The sequence below is a fragment of the Eumetopias jubatus genome, unplaced genomic scaffold (assembly GCF_037043125.1).
Source record: "Eumetopias jubatus isolate StellerSeaLion01/CBP00866 unplaced genomic scaffold, mEumJub1_p1.0 scaffold_16, whole genome shotgun sequence".
NCBI classification, from domain to species: Eukaryota; Metazoa; Chordata; class Mammalia; order Carnivora; family Otariidae; genus Eumetopias; species Eumetopias jubatus.
In genome coordinates, this window is record NW_028274822.1 from 63,516,791 (window position 1) to 63,542,247 (window position 25,457).

The following is a 25,457-nucleotide window of genomic DNA, read 5'->3' on the forward strand; positions in this document are numbered from 1 at the left end:
TATCATTTCCCACATTTAGTATCATGCAAAACATTTTATATAAATATATTAATAGAAATAGGATTCTGTAAACAGGTAACTTATAGCAACCATGAGGTTCTTTTTTGGGTGATAGTTCACATTGCCTAGAATAGTAATAGTTGAGTAATTTTTAGGAAATATGAAAACCTTTGGCAAAACTTCATCACTGAAGTCATTAGTAAATGTTTGGTGGAATATGGCTCTGTGCTAGACATTGTTAAAAGCAGATTAGGCAATTGGGACCCTTCCTTCTATGGATCTCTTTAGCTGTTTATCTAAAATGAACACTAACTTTATGCAAGTCATGTGCTGCCTACTGACGATATTAAAGGAGATCAAGATACTATCCCAGAGATTACTCCATGAGGAAGAAGACCAGAAAATGGGCAGTGTAAGTGATAAGTCCTGTGACAGGGTTTAGCTGCATGCTAGGGAGCCTCCCAAGGGAACCATTATCAAGCAGTTAGGAAAGAACTCCTTAAGGAAGATAAAGCCTGGGAGGTGACACCACATTGGCGTATTTCTGGGGGTAGTTCTTTTCCCCTTCTTTTGTTCTACTTGTTATAGGATAGATTGGAATAGCCAACCCACCCAAGGAAAAGAAAATTCAAAATATATAATCTAATTATTATGATTATAGCTCTTACTGTTTTGCCTTCTGAACTTCAAGCTGTAAAATTATTCATATAACACAGGCTGAATTTTCCCCCCTCAACCATGGTGTTTAATGAGTGTGAATTTTCATTCAGCCATTAAAATCTCCAAGAGTATTTTTAAACTAACAGTTCGCAAACTTGAGGCAATTATGGTCTATGTAGATTCCAACTCCTGCCCCCACCGCCCGGTCTCTGTAGGATTGGGGCAAGAACTTACCAGGCTTTAGGAACATTCAGCACTTTAGAAGTGTCACAGAGCCATAAATAAAGAGTAAGACGCCCTCTGAGGCTGTCCTCTCTGCCCAGTAGGACAGAGAGGCAGGAAATGCACATACTCATCCGTGGTGCATGAGCCCTGCTGGAGACCTAGGAAAGCTTCCTGGGAGAGAGGGCTGCCCAGAGTAGGCCTGTGAGGCAGCTAGCCACAGTCTCAGTATTCCCAATAGACTGTAGCACTTGGGGGAGCAAAGTGGAGTGCTGTCATCGTTTACGGTGGGGCAGGAGCCGTTTGCGGTGGTGTGTAGGGCTTTGTGGAAAGCATTAGGTGTTTTCAGTGACATTACGGTATTCTGCATGGCAACTTCTCTGAATGCGGGCCGCCAAGGTATTTCCTGGGCTGGGTGAAGGAGGGCGGGGCTGATGAGAGGCTCAGACTTTGCACCCCCCACCCCATTTATAGAGTCTGTAAGGGCATAAATTACACATCTGGAGCTTTAAAATTAAACATTGAGAAAATAGGACTCCTGTGAAGGATGATATATTAACGGAGGAAAGACCAAGTGGAAGACGGTGTTAACCATCCCACAAATAGAAATGAGGGTTATATTAGGAACCTAAGGTGGTAGAACCACGCTTCCCCCGAGTTCTTTAAAAATAGTACAGATGCTTATGCCTCTAGTATGAGTCAGTTCAGCTCTTCATTGAACCAGAGAATAGACCAACAGGCTTCACACAATTTCCTCTGTTCTTGCAGTTCTCCACTGCACAGCCTGGAGTTTCTTGGGGATATTCTATAAAAATAGAGAGATGCCATCATCACTATCATCACTGTCTCTGTTTTATAGTAATAAAATAAGGTGCTGTGATGCCTTCCTGTAAGTTTTAGGCTAAATTTATCATAAGATTTCTGGTGTTTGGATTGCAGTGACTCATCCATTGTAACATTGTGAACCAGAGCCCCATGAAAGGAGGGGGAGTGTGAAAATTTGACTTCGGCCTAAAATTATTTCCTTGCATGGATTGCTTTTTGGCATTCCTCTGTTGATGTCAGTATCTACTGGAATCAAGGAAAACTGACCAGTGGGCTGTGTTCGGAGTCCGAACTCGGCGCATGAAATTTTGGAAACCCTAAAATATCCTATTATTTTCTCAGGGCTCTACTATTCCTGTAGATTTTTTAAAAAATCTTTTAATCTTTGTTTTAAATTGTTCTTCCTTAGCCTCCTCTTTCCACCCCATTCCCAAAACCAAAATCACAGGCATTTTTCCTTTCTGGGCACCATTGCACATTGCCTCTCCTCTACCATGAGAAAACAGACAGCATCTTGTCAGGCCAGATGTGGGCAGCCCAGGGTGAGAGAGGGAGAAGCAGCAAGGTCCCAGTGCAGTACCAGGCCTCATTAGGCGTCTGCCTCCTTCCTGTGCACAGACTATTGCTCCGAGACGCCCCCTTGATTCAGGAAGCAGTAGCATGCATGCGCCTGTCTGAAGAATATGCCTCTTCAGGGCCTGTCAAAAGCGTCTCCTACGGGGTGGGTAACAGAACTCACCGTACCTTCGGCTGCTCTGTATATACAGCCTTTGCACCCTGGGCCTCCCAAGCTTGAAGGAACATTCCTCCAAGATGAATCAGTGATGTGTAAGTGATGTGTAAAGGAGGAGGGTGTGTGTGGGGGCGCATGAGCACACCCCCATAGACATGCACACGTGTGGGAAAACACGTGGTCACGAACTGCTACCTTGAAGGGCAGGTGGTTTCAGCAAGAAGTGAAGTGTTCAACCTGCCTGAGCCCTGACTGTGCAGTACAGGAAACTGCTGGATAAGGTCCCCAGAAGCCCCCAAAAGGTCTGTGGTTGAGATCAGGAGTATAACAGTCTTGAAACTGGACACCTTGAAGAACAGGTGTGCGCTGAACTTCATCTGATATTTGCATCCAGAAGTGAGAAAGCAAGATTTGTTTTGTTTTTTAATGTAAAGCTTCTTTTACTTGTCCTGTGAGTTATTTTCTTGAGAAGGTGTAAAATCAGTCCATTGGCAATAAAGCCACACCCAGGGACTGCCAAACACTTTGGGGGCCCCGCGGCCTCTGAGCAGTATCCATGCAGGAGTGAAGGGTTCAGGAGCAGCCAAGGAAGAGACAGAAATTACCATCACCATGATTACACCATGTATGGAGGGGGTTGGACTGGGTTTCCCACCTACCATGTCCAGGCTGTTGATATCCTATAGTGGTGTGGTCTTTATTTAATTTGCCTTTTATGATGCATGTTTTAGTAGAATTTTCCTGTTTAAAGCACAAGAGGGTGTGGAAGGACCAGTATGAGGAGGGGCTGCTCACATACCCCCTTGTCTTGAAGGGAGAGGTTATCAGTAGCGGAGGTCTCTGGAGTCTGGATGTCATCAGGCTTGTCCCCAAGAAAACTCACTCTGTTTACTCCAATTTTCACTCGGAGAATTCTCAGGACCCCTCTTGGAGAAGTATTGATAGCCCCAAAGAGAGTAGAACCTTCATACTTCCCTGTTGTTAGTGTTTGAGAAAGCAGTCTTGTTTTTATTGACTGTGTATTTTGCCCAGAGTTCAAAGTGAAGGTCAGCTACACATTTGACTGGGGCTCGCCGCTCTGCTGAGGCTCCTTCCCCAGAGGCCGCACTTCAGGCTTCAGGGAGCACCCCAGGTGACCCTGGACTGCAGCGGGGGCCGACTAGCTTCTGCTGTGTTTACTGTTGCTCCTGCATCTGGTTAGGACTTGGTTGTTGGGACCATGACCTTTGGGACCCAGGTCAGGCCCTGCGGGAAGAACTGCCTCTCACGCTGGTCCGGGGTCTGTAGCAGCTGAGGCTCTGATTGGGCTTCTGTCACCCAGATTGGCCCACAGGGCTACACCGCTGGGCTGTTTGCCTTCTTGAGTGGCACCCTGGGAACCCAGTCCCTGACAGCCTGTGCCCTTGCCCTGCCCCAGGTGAGCTCTGCACTGTTTCGATGGCCATGAACCCCTGGGGTCTCTGCATGTCCTGCGTTCTGTAGGTGCACCTGCCGTGGTCGTACTTGTGCATGGAAACTCAGGACAGTGGCCCAGGAGCTGTTCTGGCCACGTCTCAAATCCTGGCATCAGGAGGGTCCCCAAGATGTCCAGGCCATTAGTGTTTGTACTAGAGTGCCTGCTGTCAGCCAGTCTAGACCACCATTTCTCCAACTGTGGCTCAAGGATCTCTGGGGGTCTCCCAGAACAGTCTCCAGTGGTCAGTAAGGGCAGATCTCCTTCAACACCTTAACCAAACAAACATGTCACAACAGATGGAAGGTGAAGCAGAGGGGAGAATCCAGCTGTCTTTTTATTAAGGCGTATATTGTAAGAGACGCGCAGAAGGGTAAAGCAATTGCCACTCTTATCACTAAACTTTTGTTTTGAAAAACAGTGTATTTGATTGTTATATATGTTAACATGAGTTTATTTTTTAATGAATAAATTTTTAAATGTTGCAGTGTTAGTTGTAAATGTGGCAAATATCAATAGATGTCATCCATACGAATACAGCTCTTTTGGGGGTTACCAGTAGCTTTTAAGAGCATAGAGGGCTCCTGAGAGCAAAGCACTGGAGAGCTGTTAGTGTAAGCAGAGCGGGAGCATGGAGCCGAGGGAGGAAGGCCAGCAAGTTAGGACATGTCGTGGGGGTGGGTGGGCTTTCCAGGTGTTGGCCCTCAGCAGGGCCAGGGTAGGGTGCACTGCACACGGCATGTCCATAAGAAAGCTAAAGAGGCGCAACCTTCAAGCGGTAGTCCTCCTTTAAAAGAAAGATTCCATACACTGTTTCCCACAACTGAGATCTTTCTTAGAACTCTTGCTTGTGATGAACTTTTTAATGTAATGTTAGATCAGAAGATTCATGCCTTTCAGATGATATAAAATGTTCTATGTGCTGTCTCAGGCCAAAAGAAGTCAAATCCAGAGTGAATACAGATCTAAACATAAAAACCTTAGAAAAAGTATTTTTAGAATATTGGCGAAGACCTTCCTAATCAAACAGGAAGCTTAGAAGCCATAAAAGGAAAAAATAGTATTTCATGACATAAAAATTATTTATATCTTCTGTGGAGAAACTCCTGGCAAAATCAGTGACAGACTAGGAGAAAATACTTGCAACACATGTAACAGACAAAGCTTTGTGGTCATAATACGTAAAGGCTGCTTACCAATAAATAAGAAAATCACAAATAAGCTAATATGAACTAATATGATTATGAAAAAGAAAAATACAAATTGCCAGTAACCATAGGGGAGGATGTAAAATTACTAGTAATTGGGGAAATACAAATTAAAACAAGATATGTATTTTTGCCCATCAGATTAGTGCAAATGAAAAGTGCGAGTATTCAGCTTTGATGAGCGTGTGGAGCCCTTTCCTAAGGCAGTCTCAGTAGCCATCAGCATTTAAAAGGATATGTCCTTGACCCAGAAATTTCAATTTTAGGAATCTTTCCTGTAGGGATACTCAAAATGTGGGTCAACACTCATATTCATACACATACGTACACATGCACACACAATCTTTTGATCATAATAGAAAAGGAAAAAAAAATACCCAAACATCTATCACTTGGAGAATATAAATTCCAGTATATCAGTATTCTGGAATAGACAGCCACCATAAAGAATGAGGTTGGTTTTTATATATTCTTGTTTAAAAATGTTTGTGATATATTAAGTGAAAAAAAGCAGAACAATGTATTTGTACAACGATTTCACTCATTGAAAGAAGAAAGCCCTTATTCAATAGGCAAACGCGCAGCTGCATACAATGGATGAACTGTGCTGTCTCCCAGGGCGGCATGGGCTTGGGTGGGGCCAGGGAGTGCTGCGGGCCTACAAAGGAGAACTTTGACATTGTACACTATTTCCTTCAGTATTGTTTACAGTTTAAGGAAGTCTTCATTATTTTTATAATAAAAATCCTTTTCAAATGAAACACAGATATACCCCCAGTGCCCGTAGAATTATGGAAAATATAATTTGACTGTGTGGTTACAAATTGTTATCTGCATAGCTTTCTATATACAGGAAAAGATAACCTAGAAAGACATCCTCCAGGTGAAGAATTAACCCCTGAAGACTTTGTGCAGGACCCCTCACTGTAATCATCATTTTCTTCTCTTTCCATGTCCATAGAGCAATGAAGCTTCTTTTTTTTAAGATTTTATTTGTCAGAGAGAGAGAGAGCACGTGCGCACAAGCGGGGGTGCGGCAGGCAGAGGGAGAAGCAGGCTCCCCACTGAGCAAGGAGCCCAATGCGGGACTGGATCCCAGGACTCTGGGATCGTGACCTGAGCCAAAGGCAGTTGCTTAACGACTGAGCCACCCAGGCGCCCCTCAATGAAGCTTTTTTGAGAAAAGAAAACATTTGTCAATTCGAGGGCTTGATTTAACCTGATGATCAGCCATTAGGCCTCGGGTGGTGTCCAGAACAATGACAGCCATGCAGGGTGGGGGTAAGGTAGGTAGCACAGCCCCAGGGCCTTGCTGACTACCAGCATTGCCTCTTGAGCTTCCTCAGTCAGCCGCCACCATGGGATCTACCCTTTTACTGCCCACTAGGGCTGTGCCTGGCAAACCCACCTGGCCTCAACTACTCACTGCCTCGTTGCAGCGGTTCGGTTCCCTCACACTCAGCTCTCCATTCTCCAGGGTGCACATCTGGGCCCATCCCGCTATAGGCGCCATGCCAAGTACAGTCCAGCCAGTCCAGCGAGCACATTTGTACATCTTTGTCCCTTGGGTGTGTATGGGCCAAAGGCAAGAGTGGAGGGCAGTGTCACAGGACTGGACATGGTGAGATCCAGGAACACCCTGTGTTTATTCCCATGCCAACTCTACCCCTCCTGTTTCCAGGGTATGGATAGTGGGCGCTCACAGGTGCAGACATTGGGGTCTAGACAGTGCTACCTAGTCCCTTCCTGCGTTATCCCAAATGTGAGCCCATACACTGAGATAACACCTCTCCACTGGCCATCAGCCTGTGTTCTACAGCAAGAGGGTGTGTGTGTGTGTGTGTGTGTGTGTGTGTGTGTGCATGCCTTGTGTGTATGCATATCTATGTACATGTGTTATTTACTCGAACACATGCATACATGTGTGTATGTGTGTGCACGAATGCACTGTGCCCATGTGTGTGCATGCAGGTGTGTGCATGTGTGTGCACGCAGGTGTGTATGTGTGGGTGTGTGCAGGTGTGTGCATGCAGGTGTGTATGTGTGGCTGTGTGCATGTGTGTGCATGCAGGTATGTATGTGTGGGTGTGTGCATGTGTGTGTTGCAGGTTCCAGGCAGGGACACAGTTGACAGAGCTCTCCCCTTTCTCTTCCTCTTCATTAAAGCCCATACCTCCCTACCTCACAACAAAGTTGTGTGCTGTCTTCCTCACCATCTTCCAGAGCCTCTCACTGTTTAAGTTGACACCCCTGCACAATCACTTCCTTTCACTGACTCTGAGGAAACGGGTGGGCAACATTTAGCAAAGCCATGAGCTGTAAGTTAGAAAGCAGGAAATCTGGGTTCTAGGATTGACCTTGAGCAACAAGCCTCTGCTTCCTCCCTGCAAATCTGAAGGGCTTGAATCACCCACCTCTCAGTGCCAACTCAGTGTTCTAGAAGTAGCTCCACGGCGCTGTCCTAGAGCGTGACGCATGTGTTAATGGCAGTTCGGAAATCCTTCGTAATGACAGTGTCAGGAATGCAGTTTCTGACCGCTTGTAAAATATGGTGCCTGCAGGGTTGGAGACAGCGGAAATATGTTTTCTAAATTACTTCCAAAGGCAAGGCCCTGAGTAAAGGAAGTTGGAGCTTTTTATCAACATATTTTCCCTTCGGTGTATTGTGTAGATCCTGTGTGGATGTACTTTGGAAAATGTGACTCAACTCTAAAGATGGGTTTAACATTCCTGGAGAGATTACACTGGGAGGAGCAACTTCAGTTTTGCAAGACTTTCTTACCTCCCCCGGGGGCAGGGCCATCCTCCAGGGCCTGCCTGCCCAGGGGAAGGGGTAGCCTGTGTAGCCCTCAACCTGTGGCAGGCACACAGGGCCAGAACTTCGAGTTCCGGGTGTGAACAGGGTCAGTTACAGCACAGCACCTCTAGAGGTCTTGTAGAGCCAGCAGAATACATTTTCCTAAGGCCCTTACTCATTAAGCAATTTGCAAAGGCAAGGTTTGTCTGAGCACTGTGCATGGGCTGACCACCAGAGGTCTTTTGGAAAGAACCCCATGCCAGGGGTTCTCTTTCTTCAGATGTTCTTCAACTGTCGAAGTTTGGCAATGGCCTTGGGCAACAGGGCTGGGGAAAAACAGTTTCTCTTTCTTGAGGTCCTTGAGAGGACCGGGTGCTTGCAAGAAGCCCTCAGCACCTGGTAGTTGTGCTGCTCAGAGGGCTGGGTGATGGCACAAAGGGACACGTGGCTAACGGGCTTTCCCTTTCCATCACAGCGGAGCTGGAGTTTGCCCAGATCATCATTATCGTCGTGGTGGTCACGGTGATGGTCGTGGTCATCGTCTGCCTGCTAAATCACTACAAAGTCTCCACACGGTCCTTCATCAACCGCCCGAATCAGAGCGGAAGGCAGGAGGACGGGCTACAGCCGGTAAGTGTGGGCCTGAGCCTCTTGGTGCTGCCCACGCCTCTGTCTCGGGCTCCAGAAGTGAGGCTGGGTGCCCGCAAGGGCCACAAAGCAGGACAGCCTCTTGAGTCAGCCCACTGTGGCCCATCGGTATCAAAAACTCTATGGCAGTTTCCTATACTTCAAGAAAAGCCTGTGCATCATGAGCGTAAGGCTCAGTGAGTTCTCACAAACCAAAGACACCTGTGTAACCCCTACCCAATCAGACAAGACACATAATTCCCCTGAGTTTAAAGAGAGAGGACAGAGAGAAAAGCATATTCATAGCAACAGTTTCAGAACTGCAAAAGGATCAGCCATCACTGCTTTGCCTAAGACTTAATGCAAAGATCATAAGTGCTGACCCCCAGTCTTGGGGGAAAGAGGTAAAACCATCCTCACTCCTTGTCATCAATAGGCAGCTCTCAAGTTTCCATGAAGTGCCTGCCATGAATTTACCCAAGTTCCCTGCCTTAGGCTTTCTGTTCCAATCCCCAGAGGATCCGGAGTCACTGCACACAGGGACTCAGACTGCTTTCTTGTGTTTGGCCTGGGTCCCCACCTACCTCTGTCTTCCCCTCAGATTTCATTTAGGGTTCACCTTGCTTCCACGTGACTTGCCTTGCATTGATGAGGTGGCTCCTTCCTCCACTCCTCAGTGCAGATGTGGCGATGTCTGCTGTCACCGCCCCTGTCCACTGTGGCCTAAGCACCAGCCCATGGGTCTGCTCCCCAGACTGGGAGCTCCATAACCCAATCAGATGATGGGACACATACATACACACAGTCACACACTTACCAGCAGGATAACAATTTTATAAAGGCAGAAAAGTGAACATTTAAGTTTGTTTTTATGTAGAATGTGTCTTCTGTTTCATTTGGGAATGGGTCTTTGTGGAGCCATCTTCCGGGGGGTGGTGGCTTGCCTGTGTCTACCCTGCTCCAGGGGTTGCTGGGCAGCAGAGCCTCCATTTCTTGAAATTGAGAAGGTAATTAGTAATTTTTGGATGTCTCTTCAGGGCCACACAGCAAATGAAGATAATCAATATCTAGTGCTCGCGTCCACAGAGGTCTTTAACCCACTGTGTGCCTAATTTTGTTAATAAATGTCTGAAAGTTTTAGCTCTGAGAGCTGGACCGAGATGCGGGCTGCACACAACTTGGGGTTTAATTCCTTTGCTGCTACTCTACTATTTTGTGTTTTCTTTGCGTGACCCAGTACTGAGTGCCGTTGCTTCTCAAAGCTTGAATTTTCCTTCTCGATAAAATGGGAATGGGGATATGGCACAGCTTAGCAATAGGCTCTGTTCAGTGTTTCACAAACTCAAGATGTATTTTTACACAGTGACTAGAGACAATTCAGGCCCAGACTATAGCCCCATTTCATGACTAGGACAACTGATCTGTGTATAATCCAAAGAGGGAAGAGAGAGGGTGAGAAAGAAACCTTAACTTCTCTTCTGGACACAAATATGAATACCGCCAGCACTGTGGGCCACTTACAGTGTTCCTGGCCACCCAGGAATGTGCCCCCAACCAGACTTCTTGCCTCCTCTTTGCTTGCCTCTCCTCCTTAATGCCTTTCAAGAAATGCTGCCTCCCTTAGGACAGTACTAGGAGAGCAATTGATTAATTTACACTCATGGTTCCCCGATGGGGCGATTGTGGCCCCCTGGGGCACATCTGACAATGTTGGGAGACATTTTTGGTTGTTATAACTTGGAGATGCTACAGCGATGCTCTAAACATCCTGCAAGGCACGAGGCAGCCCCCACAACAAAAAGAAAAAAAAACGATCTGACTCTAAATGTCAGTAGTGCCAAAGTGGAGGACCCCTGATCTCAGCAGGTGTTGAATGCCACCCTTTCTAGAGAAACTTCGCTGTTCGAAGAGGGGGCCTGTTAGTATAAGTGGGTCTCACAGGGCTGGCGCTGAGGCTTCAACAGAGTGAAGAGAACACTTTCCCACAGCATGGTGGAAAGTATTAGGGGTCCCTTGCATGATCAGAGGGTCCTGGTCCGAGACTGTGCCTCGGAATAGTTTCCCCCACCCATTTCTGCCTTCCTTTGTTCATTCAGTCGTTTGCTGAGCAAAATAATGAAGAAACAGTGTGATGTTTCCTTGCCCCTTACCGTCCCTGCTACCATCAGCAACATCCAGCTGGCTAATTCTGTTTGGCATTTTATCAGTCTCACTGGGACAGGCCAGGGGTCTCCAGTGGCCATTTGTGTAAACGGTAGGAGGGGTTTGGGATGGGGCATGAAGACTCAGAGTGAAAGTTTCAAGTTGCACATCCAGGTGGCCCTCCCTCAGCATCCCAAACTGACCACCTGTGCCAACCAGCCTCCTCCCCTGAGGGACTTAGACGGAACTTGACGTTGAGGAAGGCCCGGCTCTTACTGACAGAGCTTGTTGCTGATGGCCTCCCAGGTTCCCCGTGGTGTTGTACATATTTGCGCTCCTTGGGGGAAAGGTGACTGGTGAAGCTGGGTGCATTTGTGGTTGCTGCTGTCCATGTGGTTTCAGAGTCCTGTCTGTCATCAGAGCACCTGAGGTGATCTGCTACTGAAGCACCTTTCCGGACATCAGCATCAAAATCCTGCCTTCCCTGGAACCTGAGTGGCGGGGCTGCAGGACCCAGCTAGCTGGCAGCTTGTGGGTGTAGGATGCCACCCGTCGGCCTCACCATGGGTGAGCGTCTCATGGTTCTAAGCCTGTGCGCTGCTGAGAGACCCCCTCACTTCTGGGAGCCTTTTAGCCCATTTATTCTAGAACCATGTGAGGCCTGCTGCGCATGTTAGGAAAGATGTATTCATTTTAAACTTGTGTGAAAAGGGCTGTGCAATGCACAGGGCAGCCCCCACGACAAAAAAAAAAGCGATCAGACCCTAAATGTCAGTAGTGCCAAAGTGAAGAACCCCTGATCTCAGCAGGTGAGACAGTAGTTGGGTTTCATTTTCGAGGAAGAGGTTGAACATGTAGATGTCCTGTTTTGACTGAGGAAACTTCACTGCCCTGGTGTGAGCTGCCCCCTCTCCTCACTGATGGGCTTTCCACTTAGACCAAAGGGAAAAGCAGAACTAAGGTTCATAAGATAGAGTCTTAATAGCTGTGAATATCCCTGGTTCTCAGGGAGAGTCTTCTTATGGAAAATGGTTGGTTGGACCAGTTGCCCCTTTGGGCCGAGTGTCAGGCTCACCCTGATTCTGGGAGGTTTGCTTTGTAAAGTCAAAGGTACCTTCCTCCATGACTCCACCACACGCCTCCTTCCGCCCATGGCCCCCGCTCCCAGAGACTCCCTCCCCAGCTCTGACAGTGTCTTTTGGAAGCACACGCTTTCTGTGCCGGCTCCCCCTGGCAAAGGAAGCAATGGATGGCAATCTGCTTTGGCCCCGGCCAGTCAGCTTCCGTCACCGCGGTATCTCTGAGACACCAGTCCATGAGGGCCCAGGGACAGGACAGTCCCGGCCACGAATGTGGTAGAAGCCGCCATTTCTGGATGAAAATGAGAAGTAGCAGCCTAGGCGTCAATTACAAGAAAAGTAAATGCTTAACTAATGGCAAAGAGCCGTGAGTGGCTTTGTGATAGAAACCTGTATGTATTCTCCCTGAGGTAGCCTTGGCTTATTTTTCAGAGCCTGGGTTTATGTGATTTCAGGGCTTTGAGACTGTCTAGATCTCTTTCCATCACCTTAGACTGCCAAGTAACAGGAAAACAATAAAGGGGCATAAATATTCCAGACACAGCCCTGAGAGGTATTTGCACACGTCACTGGAGCCTCTCTCACCAGAGTTTGCGGGGGGTGATGGGGGCATGAGCAGCCTTCTCTGACAGCCTGTAGCGAACCCACCGGGACAGCCCAGGGTGCGGTGGACAGAGGAAAGAGGCGAGGTCCTCAGCCACTTACTGAGGAACAGCAGAGGGACAGAAACATTTGACTTAGTTTGAACTATATGAAATTGGGGCTCTTCAGCCATTCTGACCTATAAAAACAGCAATTTCAATTAAAAATTAACAGAAGGAGGCCTGTCAAGCATTTCTTCCTTGCTAAGTGCTGCCGGGATTAAATCCCTCGTGAAAACACGGGTGCCTCGGCCTCCCCGCGGAGATGGAGCGGCGCCAGGCCAGCGCTCGGCACCGCCTGTGCCATCCCAGCTCCGCGGGAAGGTGCAGGTGGGATGCTGGGAAGGACACCCTTTGTTTTGTCTCCCCACTTTTGGGAGGGAGGACATGACTACAGCAACCGGCTGTGTCAGTACAGAAATGTGGGTTCCGGAGATGCAAAGTGACCCAGGGTGCGGGAAGTCCACACGCAAAGTCCCTCCCTGCAGATGTTGCAGACTTGGCCTAAGGTGTGGCCAAGTGCGTATGGCTTGCCTCACAGGGTGTTCTGACAAAACTTGATGGAACGCTAAACACTGGGAGATTTCACATAAAAACTGGAATTTACCTCTTCTCTGAAAAGTCAGCATGTCAGTCCACACTGGCCTCTAGTCTTCCCTGGCAGCCCCAAGATGGGGCCACTCTGAATGGACTAGTGCTCACCTTTTGACTGTGGACCCATCTTTCTATGGGGAGCCCTCAGTTGTGGGTAGGGTGCCGTGGCCATCTATCGCTTTGCACAGTGGTGGTTGTTTTTAGAGAAAGTATATCCTGCACTCATGCTTCTATCACAAGGGTGAAAACAAAAGATAGACCAAGAGAGCCACTAATTTCCAAAGGAATGGGAGAGAACTTCCTTACAGAAGCAGTTCAGGAATCCACCACACTGGGCTCAGAGCTCACGGTGCTTGCGAAGCCCACAGGCTGTGTCCTGGGCCCAGTGAAGGGTGCGGGGAGTGGGGGCATCACCACACACACAGCTCATTCCCGCTCTGACTGGAGAGGTGGGCTGCTGTGTACCTGCCTTTTCTCATTTCTACTTAGGTTTAGAAAAGCATTTCGAAAAACATTTCTAAAATGATAGAAATGTATTTTAACAAGGTGCAAAAAAAAAAAAAGAACTAAAGGGCTTGATGATGTGGTTATAATAGGCATGTCTCTAACCACCCCAGACTAAAGAGAAGAGAGCCACTGGCTTTATTTAGCATTGGACTGAGATGAAAGATGGCAGGGGACAGTTTCTCTGTGGCTGAGGCAGATTCTTGCTGCACTGTAAGACCAGGGGTACTTGTTGTCAACTTTGTCCCAGAACAATTCATTATTTCATGAGCCTCTGGAACTACATTTCCTAACATCACAGGGACGGCAAGGGGCATGTCAAACTGTTTCTCTCTGAATGAGTGAAGATGCAGTCCAGCCGCCAGACTGGTCATTTCAGAGGTTTTACACTTTGGTCTGTCTGATTGAAGCATTAGAAGATAATTTTAACAGCTTCGGAATGAGGATGTCTCCCTTCAAGTAAGAGAAACAGGAGGTGAAGTTGCTAGCAAAAATTGGGTAAGGTTGCTGGGACACAACGTTACACAGCAGATTCTCATCTGAACAAAAGTAGAAAGTCCTTCTTAATAGCCAAGATTTTTCTTTAGAGCAATGTGAGTAGTGCAGATTGTCCCTCCACTGATGTTGCCAATGCTCAGAACAGTTTTGGAATTACCTTCAGAGCTTGCAGGTCATATTTTGGAGGTTTTTCAAGGGAAAAATATTTTTTTAATATCTCAGTGATGGCAAATCTTCCTTTTTCTTACTTGCTCCCTGAGGATGGATTTGATTTTTCGTACCAGCCAAAATCCATTTAGAACTAAATCTTACAAATGATGTGACTGATCAGGCTAAATGATATAAGGTTGGTGCAAAACGAAGTGAGGCTCAATTAGTTAAGACTGATGTTGTCTGAGTTACAAACCGATGCTGTAGAGAAAGGTCGGGAAAAACTCACAGCAAACCAGTGGCTTCCTCTGGGGAAGAGCTGGGATGGGAGGAGGTAGACAAAGAGAACCTGGTTTGTGGGTTAAAACTTTTTTGATAAGAATATATTCATATGTTACTTTTGCAATTAAAAAACATCCTCTGCTCACATAAACTGATGATGAAGACAAGTCCAATAATGTTCTGAGCATCTGTAGATTCCCAAGGTAACTCATCTGAGTTGGAGTATGGTTTGTATTATGACAAAAGCATGCTAAAATCAGATTTTTAAGGAAAATAGATGAAAATTTTAATAAAGTTTTAGTGATGTTTTAGATAGACCCTGGAGCATTAATAATCTAATGGTAAAGCCTGTTTTGTTTATTTTTAATTAGTCCTTAGAAATTGGTGTAAATTTGTTCCGGGGAAAGAAAAGTTCTCTAAATTATTCTCATTCTGTGGCCCTAGCTGAGGAGGCTCTCCAGGGCTATCAAAAGACGCCAAGGGAGGTAGCTGGGTTCGGGCTCTGTGTTAATCCCCTACCAGCTCTATGACCTTGGGAAAAGCACTGGCCCTGTCCCTAGGCTTAATCTCACAAAAGAGGTGATTGTGCCTGCCTGGGCTGACAGCATGTAGTTCCACATTTCTCTGTTGCCCCGAGCTTTCTAATTCCCAGGCTGGTTTGTCTCCAGGTCTAATCGCTCGCTCCTCCCCCAGCACCAAGTACAGGAGAGGCGCCTTCGTGGCTCCTTTTCTGCTTGCTCCTCAGAGCCTATAGACCTCCCTGATCCCATTGCATTGTTCTGGAAATATAGAGGATTCCCTTTTTCTCCCAACAGATCTTCCTGGATGATTTGTCTTTCTCTTAAGGGATGTGCCCTAGATTGAGTAGAGTTGGGAAGGATATTTTAAGTCTTGAGAGTAAGTCTGATGGTGGATTCCTGAAGAGGAATAAAGGGGGAAGTGCTGAAGAAAACAGTCACTGATACCTAGAGGTCTCGCCTTTGCATCTAAGCTGTTACTGCCATCTAGGGTGGAAAGACAGTAATACTAAAGCACTTGGATGGTGAGAGACTGTGTGAGGAAAAGGAAGAAATGAAAGAAAATATGTTTTACCAGATGGTAAAGGTGTTGCTGAATATCCAAAGATGAAGTTTTACCTGTGCTTTGAAGTTCTCACCCTGAGGTGGGGAGAAAATAGAGTTCCAAATATTTGATGCCAATACAATACATTGATTCACTGGGAGGTACCTTTGAAGGGTAGAAGACAAAATATCCAGCAACAGCCTTGCTTTACCACAAACTGGCTATCACTTCCAATGAGCAGTGTACCTTCTTTGGGCTCACCTTTCTCCCATCTAAAATGAGCGATAATTGGCTTTTAGATCAGAGGCCTTCAGATTGTTTTTGACCCTGAAGAACAGTAAAGAACACATTTTACATCATAATCCACAATACTCATTTACACAACTAAGGCAGAAGTTTTGCAAAAACAATACTTACAGACAATGTACTCAGTCATTATCTGTTCTGTTTCAGTTTTTTGGAATGGTGGTTGTGACCCACTTAAATCGATTTTCCAGTTCTCTAAGAGGCTGCAGCTCACAGTTTGAAAAACACCATATTAGGTGTTTACAGTCTCGCAGAGATCTGGTTGTTTCCAGTCCTCGAATATGCTTCCTGTGGTCCTCTGTCTATGGAAAGGAGAGTTGAACTGAGAGCATAAAACAAAGAAGATTCGGGGCACAGGACTGGCCTTACACATGGTTACAGTGCACGTGGATGCAAGGCTTTAGCTGCAGGTCACAGCAGAAGCCCCAGTAAATCATGGTCACATATTACTCTCTTTTAATGCTATAAATGTTGTATACTTTAGATGGAAGAAGATCCAAAAGGTACAGAAATAAAAAAGATTATAAGAGAGTACTATGAACAAGTCAAAATGGATAGATTCCTAGAAATACACCCTACTAGGATTGACTCATGAAGAAATAGAAAATCTGAATAGATCTGTAAGTAGTAAGGAGATTGAATCAATATTCAAAAACCTCACAACAAAGAAAATAACCTAGACCAGATACCTTCATTGTGAATTCTACCAAACATTTAAAGAAGAATTAATCCAATCCTTCTCAAACTCTTCCAAAAAATTTGAAGAGGAGGGAACACTTTCTAACTCATTCTGTGAGGCCAGCATTTCCCACAACCCGGACAAAACACAACAGTAAAAGAAAACCAGTATCCCTTTGAATAGTGATGTAAAAATCCTCAACAAGAGGGGGCGGAGCAAGATGGCGGAGAAGTAGGAGACCTGGATTTCGTCTGGTCTCAGGAATTCAGCTGAATAGGGATCAAACCATTCTGAACACCTACGAACTCAAGGGGAGATCGAAGAAAAGAATAGCAACAACTCTCTGAACAGAAAAGCGACCACTTACTGGAAGGTAGGACGTGCGGAGAAGTGAATCCGAGGCGATATTCGGGAGGATAGACGGCGGGGGAGGGGGCCTCCGTCGGCCGCTTCTGGCAAGTGATAGAGCCGCGGAGCACAAAATTGGAACATTTAGAAGTCGGCTCCGCGGAGGGACGTCGCTCCAGTGGCTTAGCGGGGGGTGGAACCCTCGCGGGACAGTGTGGTCTCAGGACCCGTGGGGTCACAGAAAGACCGGGGGTGCCTGAGGGCAGCAGAGCTCCCAGGTATCGGAGCGGGGAAGCCGGCTGCAGAGACGGAGCCGAGGCGCGGGCTCTCAGCTCGGGGTGGCCATAAACTGTGATCGGTGACAGTCGGGCCACTGCTCCTCCAGCAGGGACCCAACAAGCGGCAGAGCCGGGGAGACTCCCCTTCCTTCCGCTGGAGGAGCGGCACGGGAACACACCGCAGGGATCTGCTGGGTTTGGAGACTCCACACGGGGTCGGGTGCCAGAGATAGCAACGCTCAGTCACAGGCCGGGTGAGCACAGAGTGCGGCCGGAGACCGGGGACACGGGAGTGACTGCTTTTCTCTGGGGGCGCACTGAGGAGCAGGGCCCCGAGTTCTTGCCTCTCCAGGGCAGAGATTGGGAGCCTGCCATTTTCACTCTCCTCCAAAACTGTATGGAAAGCTGGCAGGGAACAAAAGCTCCCGAGAGCAAACCCAAGCAGCTTGCTTAGCCTGGACCGACAAGGGCGGGGCAATTCCGCCTCTGGCAAAGACATTTGGAAACCACGGCAACAGGCCCCTCCCCCAGAAGATCAGCGCGAACAGCCAGCCAAGACCAAGTTTACCGATCAAGGAGAACGGGAGAACTCCTCTGCTAGGGGAATACTGCACATAGAATTCATGGCTTTTTTACCATGATTCATTAGTTTCTCAAAGTTAATTTTTTTAACTTTTTTTTAAATTTTTCTTTTTCCCCTTTTCAACCAACATCTTATCGATCCCTTTTTGAAAAGAAAATTCTTATTTTTCATTTTTAGAGTCATATTCTATCGCTTCATAGTAGATACCCTTATTTTTGGCATATATATATATAAGTTATTCTCTCATTAAAATTTTGAGATACAGTTTCTTCTAACAGATCAAAATATACCCTAAATCACTGGTGTATGGCTTTGTTCTAGTCTCCTGCCTGATCACATTCTCCCTTTTTTTTCTTTTCTTTTTTTTTAAAACTTCTCCTTTCTTTTTTCAAACAACTTCTTATCATTTCCTTTTATAAAATATTTTCTAATTTTCATCTTTACAGTATCTTCCATCCCTCCATTGTATCAACCCTTATTTTGTACATATATAAGTCTTTCTTTCTTTAAAATTTTAGGAGGCACTTTTTTCTAACAGACATAAATACGCCCAAAATCTACTGTGTGGCACTGATCTATGCACTAGCCTGATCATATTTGATCACATTCTGTTTTTCCTGTTTGTTTGTTTTTATCTTTTTCTTTTTCTTTTTTTTTTTCCTCCCTTCTTTTTTCTTTCCCTTTCTTTTCCCCTGGTTTCAGGTCTTTTCTGATTTGTTTAGAGTATATTTGCTAGGGACGTTGTTAACCTGTTAGCATTTTGTTCTCTCATTCATCTATTCTCCTCTGGACGAAATGACAAGACGGAAAAAATCACCTCAGCAAAAAGAACAAGAGGTAGTACCGTCTGCCAGGGACCTACTCAATACGGACATTAGTACAATGTCAGACCTCGAGTTCAGAATCATGACTTGAAAGATACTAGCTGGGCTTGAAAAAAGCATGGAAGTTATTAGAGAAACCCTTTCTGGAGAAATAAAAGGACTAAAATCTAACCAAATCGAAATCAAAAAGGCTATTAATAAAGTGCAATCAAAAATGGGGGCACTAACACTAGGATAAATGAGGCAGAAGAAAGAATCAGCGATATAGAAGAACAAATGAAGGAAAATAAAGAAGCTGAGAAAAAGAGAGAGAAAAAACGACTGGATCACAAAGGCAGAACTTGAGAGATAAGTGATATAAAACGAAACAACATTAGAATAATTGGGATCCCAGAAGAAGAAGAAAGAGAGAGAGGGGCAGAAGGTATATTGGAGCAAATTATAGCAGAGAACTTCCCTAATGTGGGGAAGGAAACAGGCATCAAAATCCAGGAGGCACAGAGAACCCCTCTCAAAATCAATAAAAATAGGTCAACACCCCGACATCTAATAGTAAAACTTACGAGTCTCAGAGACAAAGAGAAAATCTTGAAAGCAGCTCGGGAGAAGAGATATGTAACCTATAAGGGTAGAAACATTAGACTGGCAACAGACCTATCCACAGAGACCTGGCAGGCCAGAAAGGACTGGCAGGATATCTTCAGAGCACTAAACGAGAAAAATATGCAGCCAAGAATACTATATCCAGCTAGGCTGTCATTGAAAATAGAAGGAGAGATAAAAAGCTTCCAGGACAAACAAAAACTAAAGGAATTTGCAAACACGAAACCAGCCCTCCAAGAAATATTGAAAGGGGTCCTCTAAGCAAAGAGAGAGCCTAAAAGCAGCATAGACCAGAAAGGAGCACAGACAATATAGAGTAACAGTCACCTTACAGGCAATACAATGGCACTAAATTCATATCTTTCAATAGTTACCCTGAATGTAAATGGGCTAAATGCCCCAATCAAAAGACACAGGCTATCAGATTGGATTAAAAAACAAGACCCATCCATATGCTGTCTACAAGAGACTCATTTTAGACTCAAAGGCACCCCCAGATTGAAAGTGAGGGGGTGGAAAACAATTAACCATGCTAATGGACACCAAAAGAAAGCCAGGTTGGCAATCCTAATATCAGACAAATTAGATTTTAAAACAAAGACTGTAATAAGAGATGAGGAAGGACACTATATCCTACTTAAAAGGTCTATCCAACAAAAAGATCTGACAATTGTAAATATCTATGCCCCTAACATGGGAGCAGCCAATTATATAAGGCAATTAATAACAAAAGCAAAGAAACACATTGACAACAATACAATAATAGTAGGGGACTTTAACACCCCCCTGACTGAAATGGACAGATCATCTAAGCAAAAGATCAACAAGGAAATAAAGACTTTAAATGACACACTGGACCAAATGGACTTCACAGATATATTCGGAACATTCCATCCCAAAGCAACGGAATACACATTCTTCTCTAGTGCCCATGGAACATTCTCCAGAATAGATCACATCCTAGGTCACAAATCAGGTCTCAGCTGGTACCAAAATATTGGGATTATTCCCTGCATATTTTCAGACCACAGTGCTTTGAAACTAGAACTCAATCACAGGAGGAAAGTCAGAAAGAACTCAAATACATGGAGGCTAAAGAGCATCCTACTAAAAAATGAATGGGTCAACCAGGAAATTAAAGAAGAATTTAAAAATTTCATGGAAACCAATGAAAATGAAAACACAACTGTTCAAAATCTTTGGGATACATAAAAGGCAGTCCTGAGAGGAAAGTATATAGCAATTCAAGCCTTTCTCAAGGAACAAGAAAGGTCTCAAATACACAACCTAACCCTACACCTAAAGGAGCTAGAGAAAAAACAGCAAATAAAGCCTAAACCCAGCAGAAGAGAAATAATAAAGATCAGAGCAGAAATCAATGAAATAGAAACCAAAAGAACAGTAGAACAGATCGATGAAACTAGGAGCTGGTTCCTTGAAAGAATTAACAAGATTGATAAACCCCTGGCCAGACTTATCAAAAAGAAAAGAGAAAGGACCCAAATCAACAAAATCATGAATGAAAGAAGAGAGATCACAACCAACACCAAAGAAATACAAACAATTATAAGAACATATTATGAGCAACTCTATGCCAGCAAATTAGATAACCTGGAAGAAATGGGTGCATTCCTAGAAATGTATCAACTACCAAAATTGAACCAGGAAGAAATAGAAAACCTAAACAGACCTATAACCACTAAGGAAATTGAAGCAGTCATCAAAAATCTCCCAACAAACAAAAGCCCGGGGCCAGATGGCTTCCCAGGGGAATTCTACCAAACATTTAAAGAAGAATTAATACCTATTCTCTTGAAACTGTTCTAAAAAATAGAAATGGAAGGAAAACTTCCAAACTCATTTTATGAGGCCAGCATTACCTTGATCCCAAAACCAGACAAAGACCCCATCAAAAAGGAGAATTACAGACCAATATCCTTGATGAACATGGATGCAAAAATTCTCACCAAAATACTAGGCAATAGGATCCAACAGTACATTAAAAGATTATTCACCACGACCAAGTGGGATTTATCCCTGGGCTGCAAGGTTGGTTCAACATCCGCAAATCAATCAACGTGATACAATATATTAACAAAAGAAAGAACAAGAATCATATGATCCTCTCAATAGATGCAGAAAAAGCATTTGACAAAGTACAGCATCATTTCTTGATCAAAACTCTTCAGAGTATAGGGATAGAAGGTACATACCTCAATATCATAAAAGCCATCTATGAAAAACCTACAGCAAATATCATTCTCAATGGGGAAAAGCTGAGAGCTTTTCCCCTAAGGTCAGGAACGCGGCAGGGATGTCCACTCACACCACTGCTATTCAACATAGTATTAGAAGTCCTAGGCACAGCAATCAGACAACAAAAAGAAATTAAAGGCATCCAAATCAGCAAAAGAGGTCAAACTCTCACTCTTTGCAGATGATATGATACTGTATGTGGAAAACCTAAAGACTCCACCCCAAAACTGCTAGAACTCATACAGGAATTCAGTATAGTAGCAGGATATAAAATCAATGCACAGAAATCAGTGGCATTCCTATACACCAACAACAAGACAGAAGAGAGAGAAATTAAGGAGTCGATCCCATTTACAATTGCACCCAAAACCATAAGATACCTAGGAATAAATCTAACCAAAGAGGGAAAGGATCTGTACTCAGAAAACTAGAAAATACTAATGAAGGAAATTGAGGAAGACACAAAGAAATGGAAAAAACGTTCCATGCTCATGGATTGGAAGAACAAACATTGTGAAGATGTCAATGCTACCTAGAGCAATCTACACATTCAGTGAAATCCCCATCAAAATACCATCATCCACTTTATTCAAAGGAATGGAACAAATAATCCTAAAATTTGTATGGAACCAGAAGAGACCCCGAATAGCCAGAGGAATGTTGAAAAAAAAAGCAAAGCTGGCGGCATCACAATTCTGGACTTCCAGGTCTATTACAAAGCTGTCATCATCAAGACAGTATGGTACTGGCACAAAAACAGACACATAGATCAATGGAACAGAATCGAGAGCCCAGAAATGGACCCTCAACTCTCTGGTCAACTAATCATTGACAAAGCAGGAAAGAATGTCCAATGATAAAAAGACAGTCTCTTCAACAAATGGTGTTGGGAAAATTGGACAGCCACATGCAGAAGAATGAAACTGGACCATTTCCTTACACCACACACAAAAATAGACTCCAAATGGTTGAAAGACCTAAACGTGAGACAGGAGTCCATCAGAATCCTAAAGGAGAACACAGGCAGGAACCTCTTCGACCTCAGCCGCAGCAACTTCTTCCTAGAAACATCGCCAAAGGCACGGGAAGCCAGGGCAAAAATGAACTATTGGGATTTCATCAAGATAAAAAGCTTTTGCACAGCAAAAGAAACAGTCCACAAAACCAAAAGACAACTGACAGAATGGGAGAAAATATTTGCAAATGACCTATCAGATAAAGGGCTAGTATCCAAAATGTATAAAGAACTTATCAAACTCAACACCCAAAGAACAAATAATCCAATCAAGAAATGGGCAGAAGACATGAACAGACATTTTTCCAAAGAAGACATCCACATGGCCAACAGACACATGACAAAGTGCTCCGCATCACTCGGCATCAGGGAAATCCAAATCAAAACCTCAATGAGATACCACCTCACACCCGTCAGAATGGCTAAAATTAACAAGTCAGGAAACGACAGATGTTGGCGGGGATGCGGAGAAAGGGGAACCCTCCTACACTGTTGGTGGGAATGCAAGCTGGTGCAACCACCCTGCAAAACAGTATGGAGGTTCCTCAAACAGTTAAAAATAGAGCTACCATACGATCCAGCAATTGCACTAGTGGGTATTTACCCCAGAGATACAAATGTAGGGATCCGAAGGGGTACGTGCACCCCAATGTTTATAGCAGCAATGTCCGCAATAGCCAAACTGTGGAAAGAGCCAAGATGTCCATCGACAGATGAATGGATAAAGAAGGTGTGGTATATATACACAATGGAATATTATGCAGTCATCAAAAGGAATGAGATCTTGCCATTTGGAACGACGTGGTTGGAACTGGAGGGTGTTACGCTGAGTGAAATAAGTCAATCAGAGAAAGACATGTATCATATGACCTCACTGATATGAGGAATTCTTAATCTCAGGAAACAAACTGAGGGTTGTTCGAGTGGTGGGGGGTTGGGTGATAGACATTGGGGAGGGTATGTGCTATGATGAGTGCTGTGAATTGTGCAAGACTGTTGAATCACAGATCTGTACTTCTGAAGCAAATAATTCAATATATGTTAAGAAAAAAAAAGAAGATAACAGGAGGGGAAGAATGAAGGGGGGGAAATCGGAGGGGGAGACCAACCATGAGCGACGATGGACACTGAAAAACAAACTGTGGTTTCTAGAGGGGAGGGGGTGGGGGGATGGGTTAGCCTGGTGATGGGTATTAAAGAGGGCACGTTCTGCATGGAGCACTGGGTGTTATGCACAAACAATGAATCATGGAACACTACATCCAAAACTAATGATGTAATGTATGGTGATTAACATAACAATAAAAAATTTAATAAAAAATCCTTAACAAAATACTTCAAACTGAATTCGGTAGCATACTAAAAGGATTATACACTATGACCAAATGAGGTTTATTTCTCTCATGCAAGGATGTTTCTACATATGAAAATCAATCTACTGTTCATTAATAGAATGAAGGGAAGGTCGCCTGGGTGGCTCAGTCGGTCAAGCATCTGCCTTCAGCTCAGGTTGTGATCCCAGGGTCCTGGGATTGAGTCCCACGTCGGGCTCCCTGCTCAGCGGGGAGTCTGCTTCTCCTTCTGCCTCTGCCTGCCGCTCTGTGTACTTGTGCTCTCTCTATCTCTGTGAAATAAATAAATAAAATCTCTAAAAAAAAAAAGAATGAAGGGAAAAAAGTAAATGATCATCTCATTGATGCAGAGAAAGAATTTGAAATTATTCAGTACTTTTTTACGATTAAAAACATTCAAGAAACCAGAATAGTAGGAAACTACCTCAACATAATAAAAGGCCATTTATGAAAAGCCCATAGCTAACATACTCAGTGGTGAAGGACTGAAAACTTTTCCTCTAAGATCAGGAACAAGACAAGGATGCATGCTTTTACCATTTCTATTTCAACATAGTATTTATTAGAAGTTTTGGCCAGAGCAACTTGGCAAGAAGAAGAAATAAAAGGCATTCCAATTAGAAAGGAAAAATTAGAATTATCTCTGTTCAGAGATGACATGATCTTATATATAGAAAACCGTAAAAATTCCAACAAACAAACAAAAACCTGCTGGAACTAATAAACAGATTGATCAAAGTTGCAGGATACAAAAATCAATATGCAAAAATCAGTTGCATTTTTTACACTAACAGTGAACAATCTGAAAAGGAAATTAAGAAATCAGTTCAATTTTTCAAGTAGCATCAAAAAGAATAAAATACTTAGGAAGAAACTTAACCAAGGAGGTGAAAGATGTGTACACTGAAAACTATACAACAGTGCTGAAAGAATTTAGACACAAATAAATGGAAAGACATTTATGTTCATGGATTGGAAGACTTGATATTCTTAAAATGTCAATACTACTCAAAGCAATCTACAGATTCAGTGTAAATACTGTGAAAATCCCAATGATGGTTTTTTGCAGAAAAAGAAAAGTCCATCCTAAAATGCATATGCCATCTCCAGGGAGATAGTGGCCCCCACTGTAGCCAATAATATTGAAGAGGAATAACAAAGTTGGAAGTCTCATACTTCTTGATTACAAAACTTACTGCAAAGGAACAGTGTGGTACTGGCATAAAGACAGACATAGAGTCCAGTGGAATAGAATAGGGAGCCCAGAAATAAACTCTCACCTACATGGTCAAGTGATTTTTGACAAGGATGCCAAGACCATTCAAGGAGAAAGGACAGTGTTTTCAAAAATGGTGTTGGGAAAACTGGATGTCCACATGCAAAATAATGACATTGAACCTTATCATTTAATACCATATACAAAAAATTAACTCAGCATGGTCCAAAAACCTAAATGTAAGAGCTAAAGCTATAAAACTCTTAAAGAAAACAATGGGGAAAACTTCATAAAGTTGAGCTTGGCAATGATTTCTTGGCTATGACACCAAAAGCACAGGCAACAAAAGAAAAAAATAGATAGATTAGAATTCAGAAATTAAAAAGATGTCCAGAGCTGAAAAGGCAACTCCCAGAATGGGAGAAAATATTTGCAAATCATGTATCTGATAAGGGATTAATATCCAGAATATATTAAGAACTCCTACAATTCAACAACAAAATACTAGACAACACAATTT

The 25,457-nt window shown here is 44.2% G+C and overlaps 1 protein-coding gene across 8 annotated transcripts in view; it reads left to right on the forward strand.

The window, feature by feature from the left end:
• LDLRAD4 (low density lipoprotein receptor class A domain containing 4) overlaps positions 1–25,457 on the forward strand; it is a 439,821-nt gene that overhangs the window by 405,033 nt on the left and 9,331 nt on the right. For all 8 annotated transcript variants that reach the window (XM_088019475.1, XM_088019476.1, XM_028089368.2 and 5 more), the window contains one exon: positions 8,374–8,528. In XM_088019475.1, the coding sequence (XP_087875601.1) occupies positions 8,374–8,528 (155 nt within the window). The remainder of the gene's footprint in view (positions 1–8,373; positions 8,529–25,457) is intronic.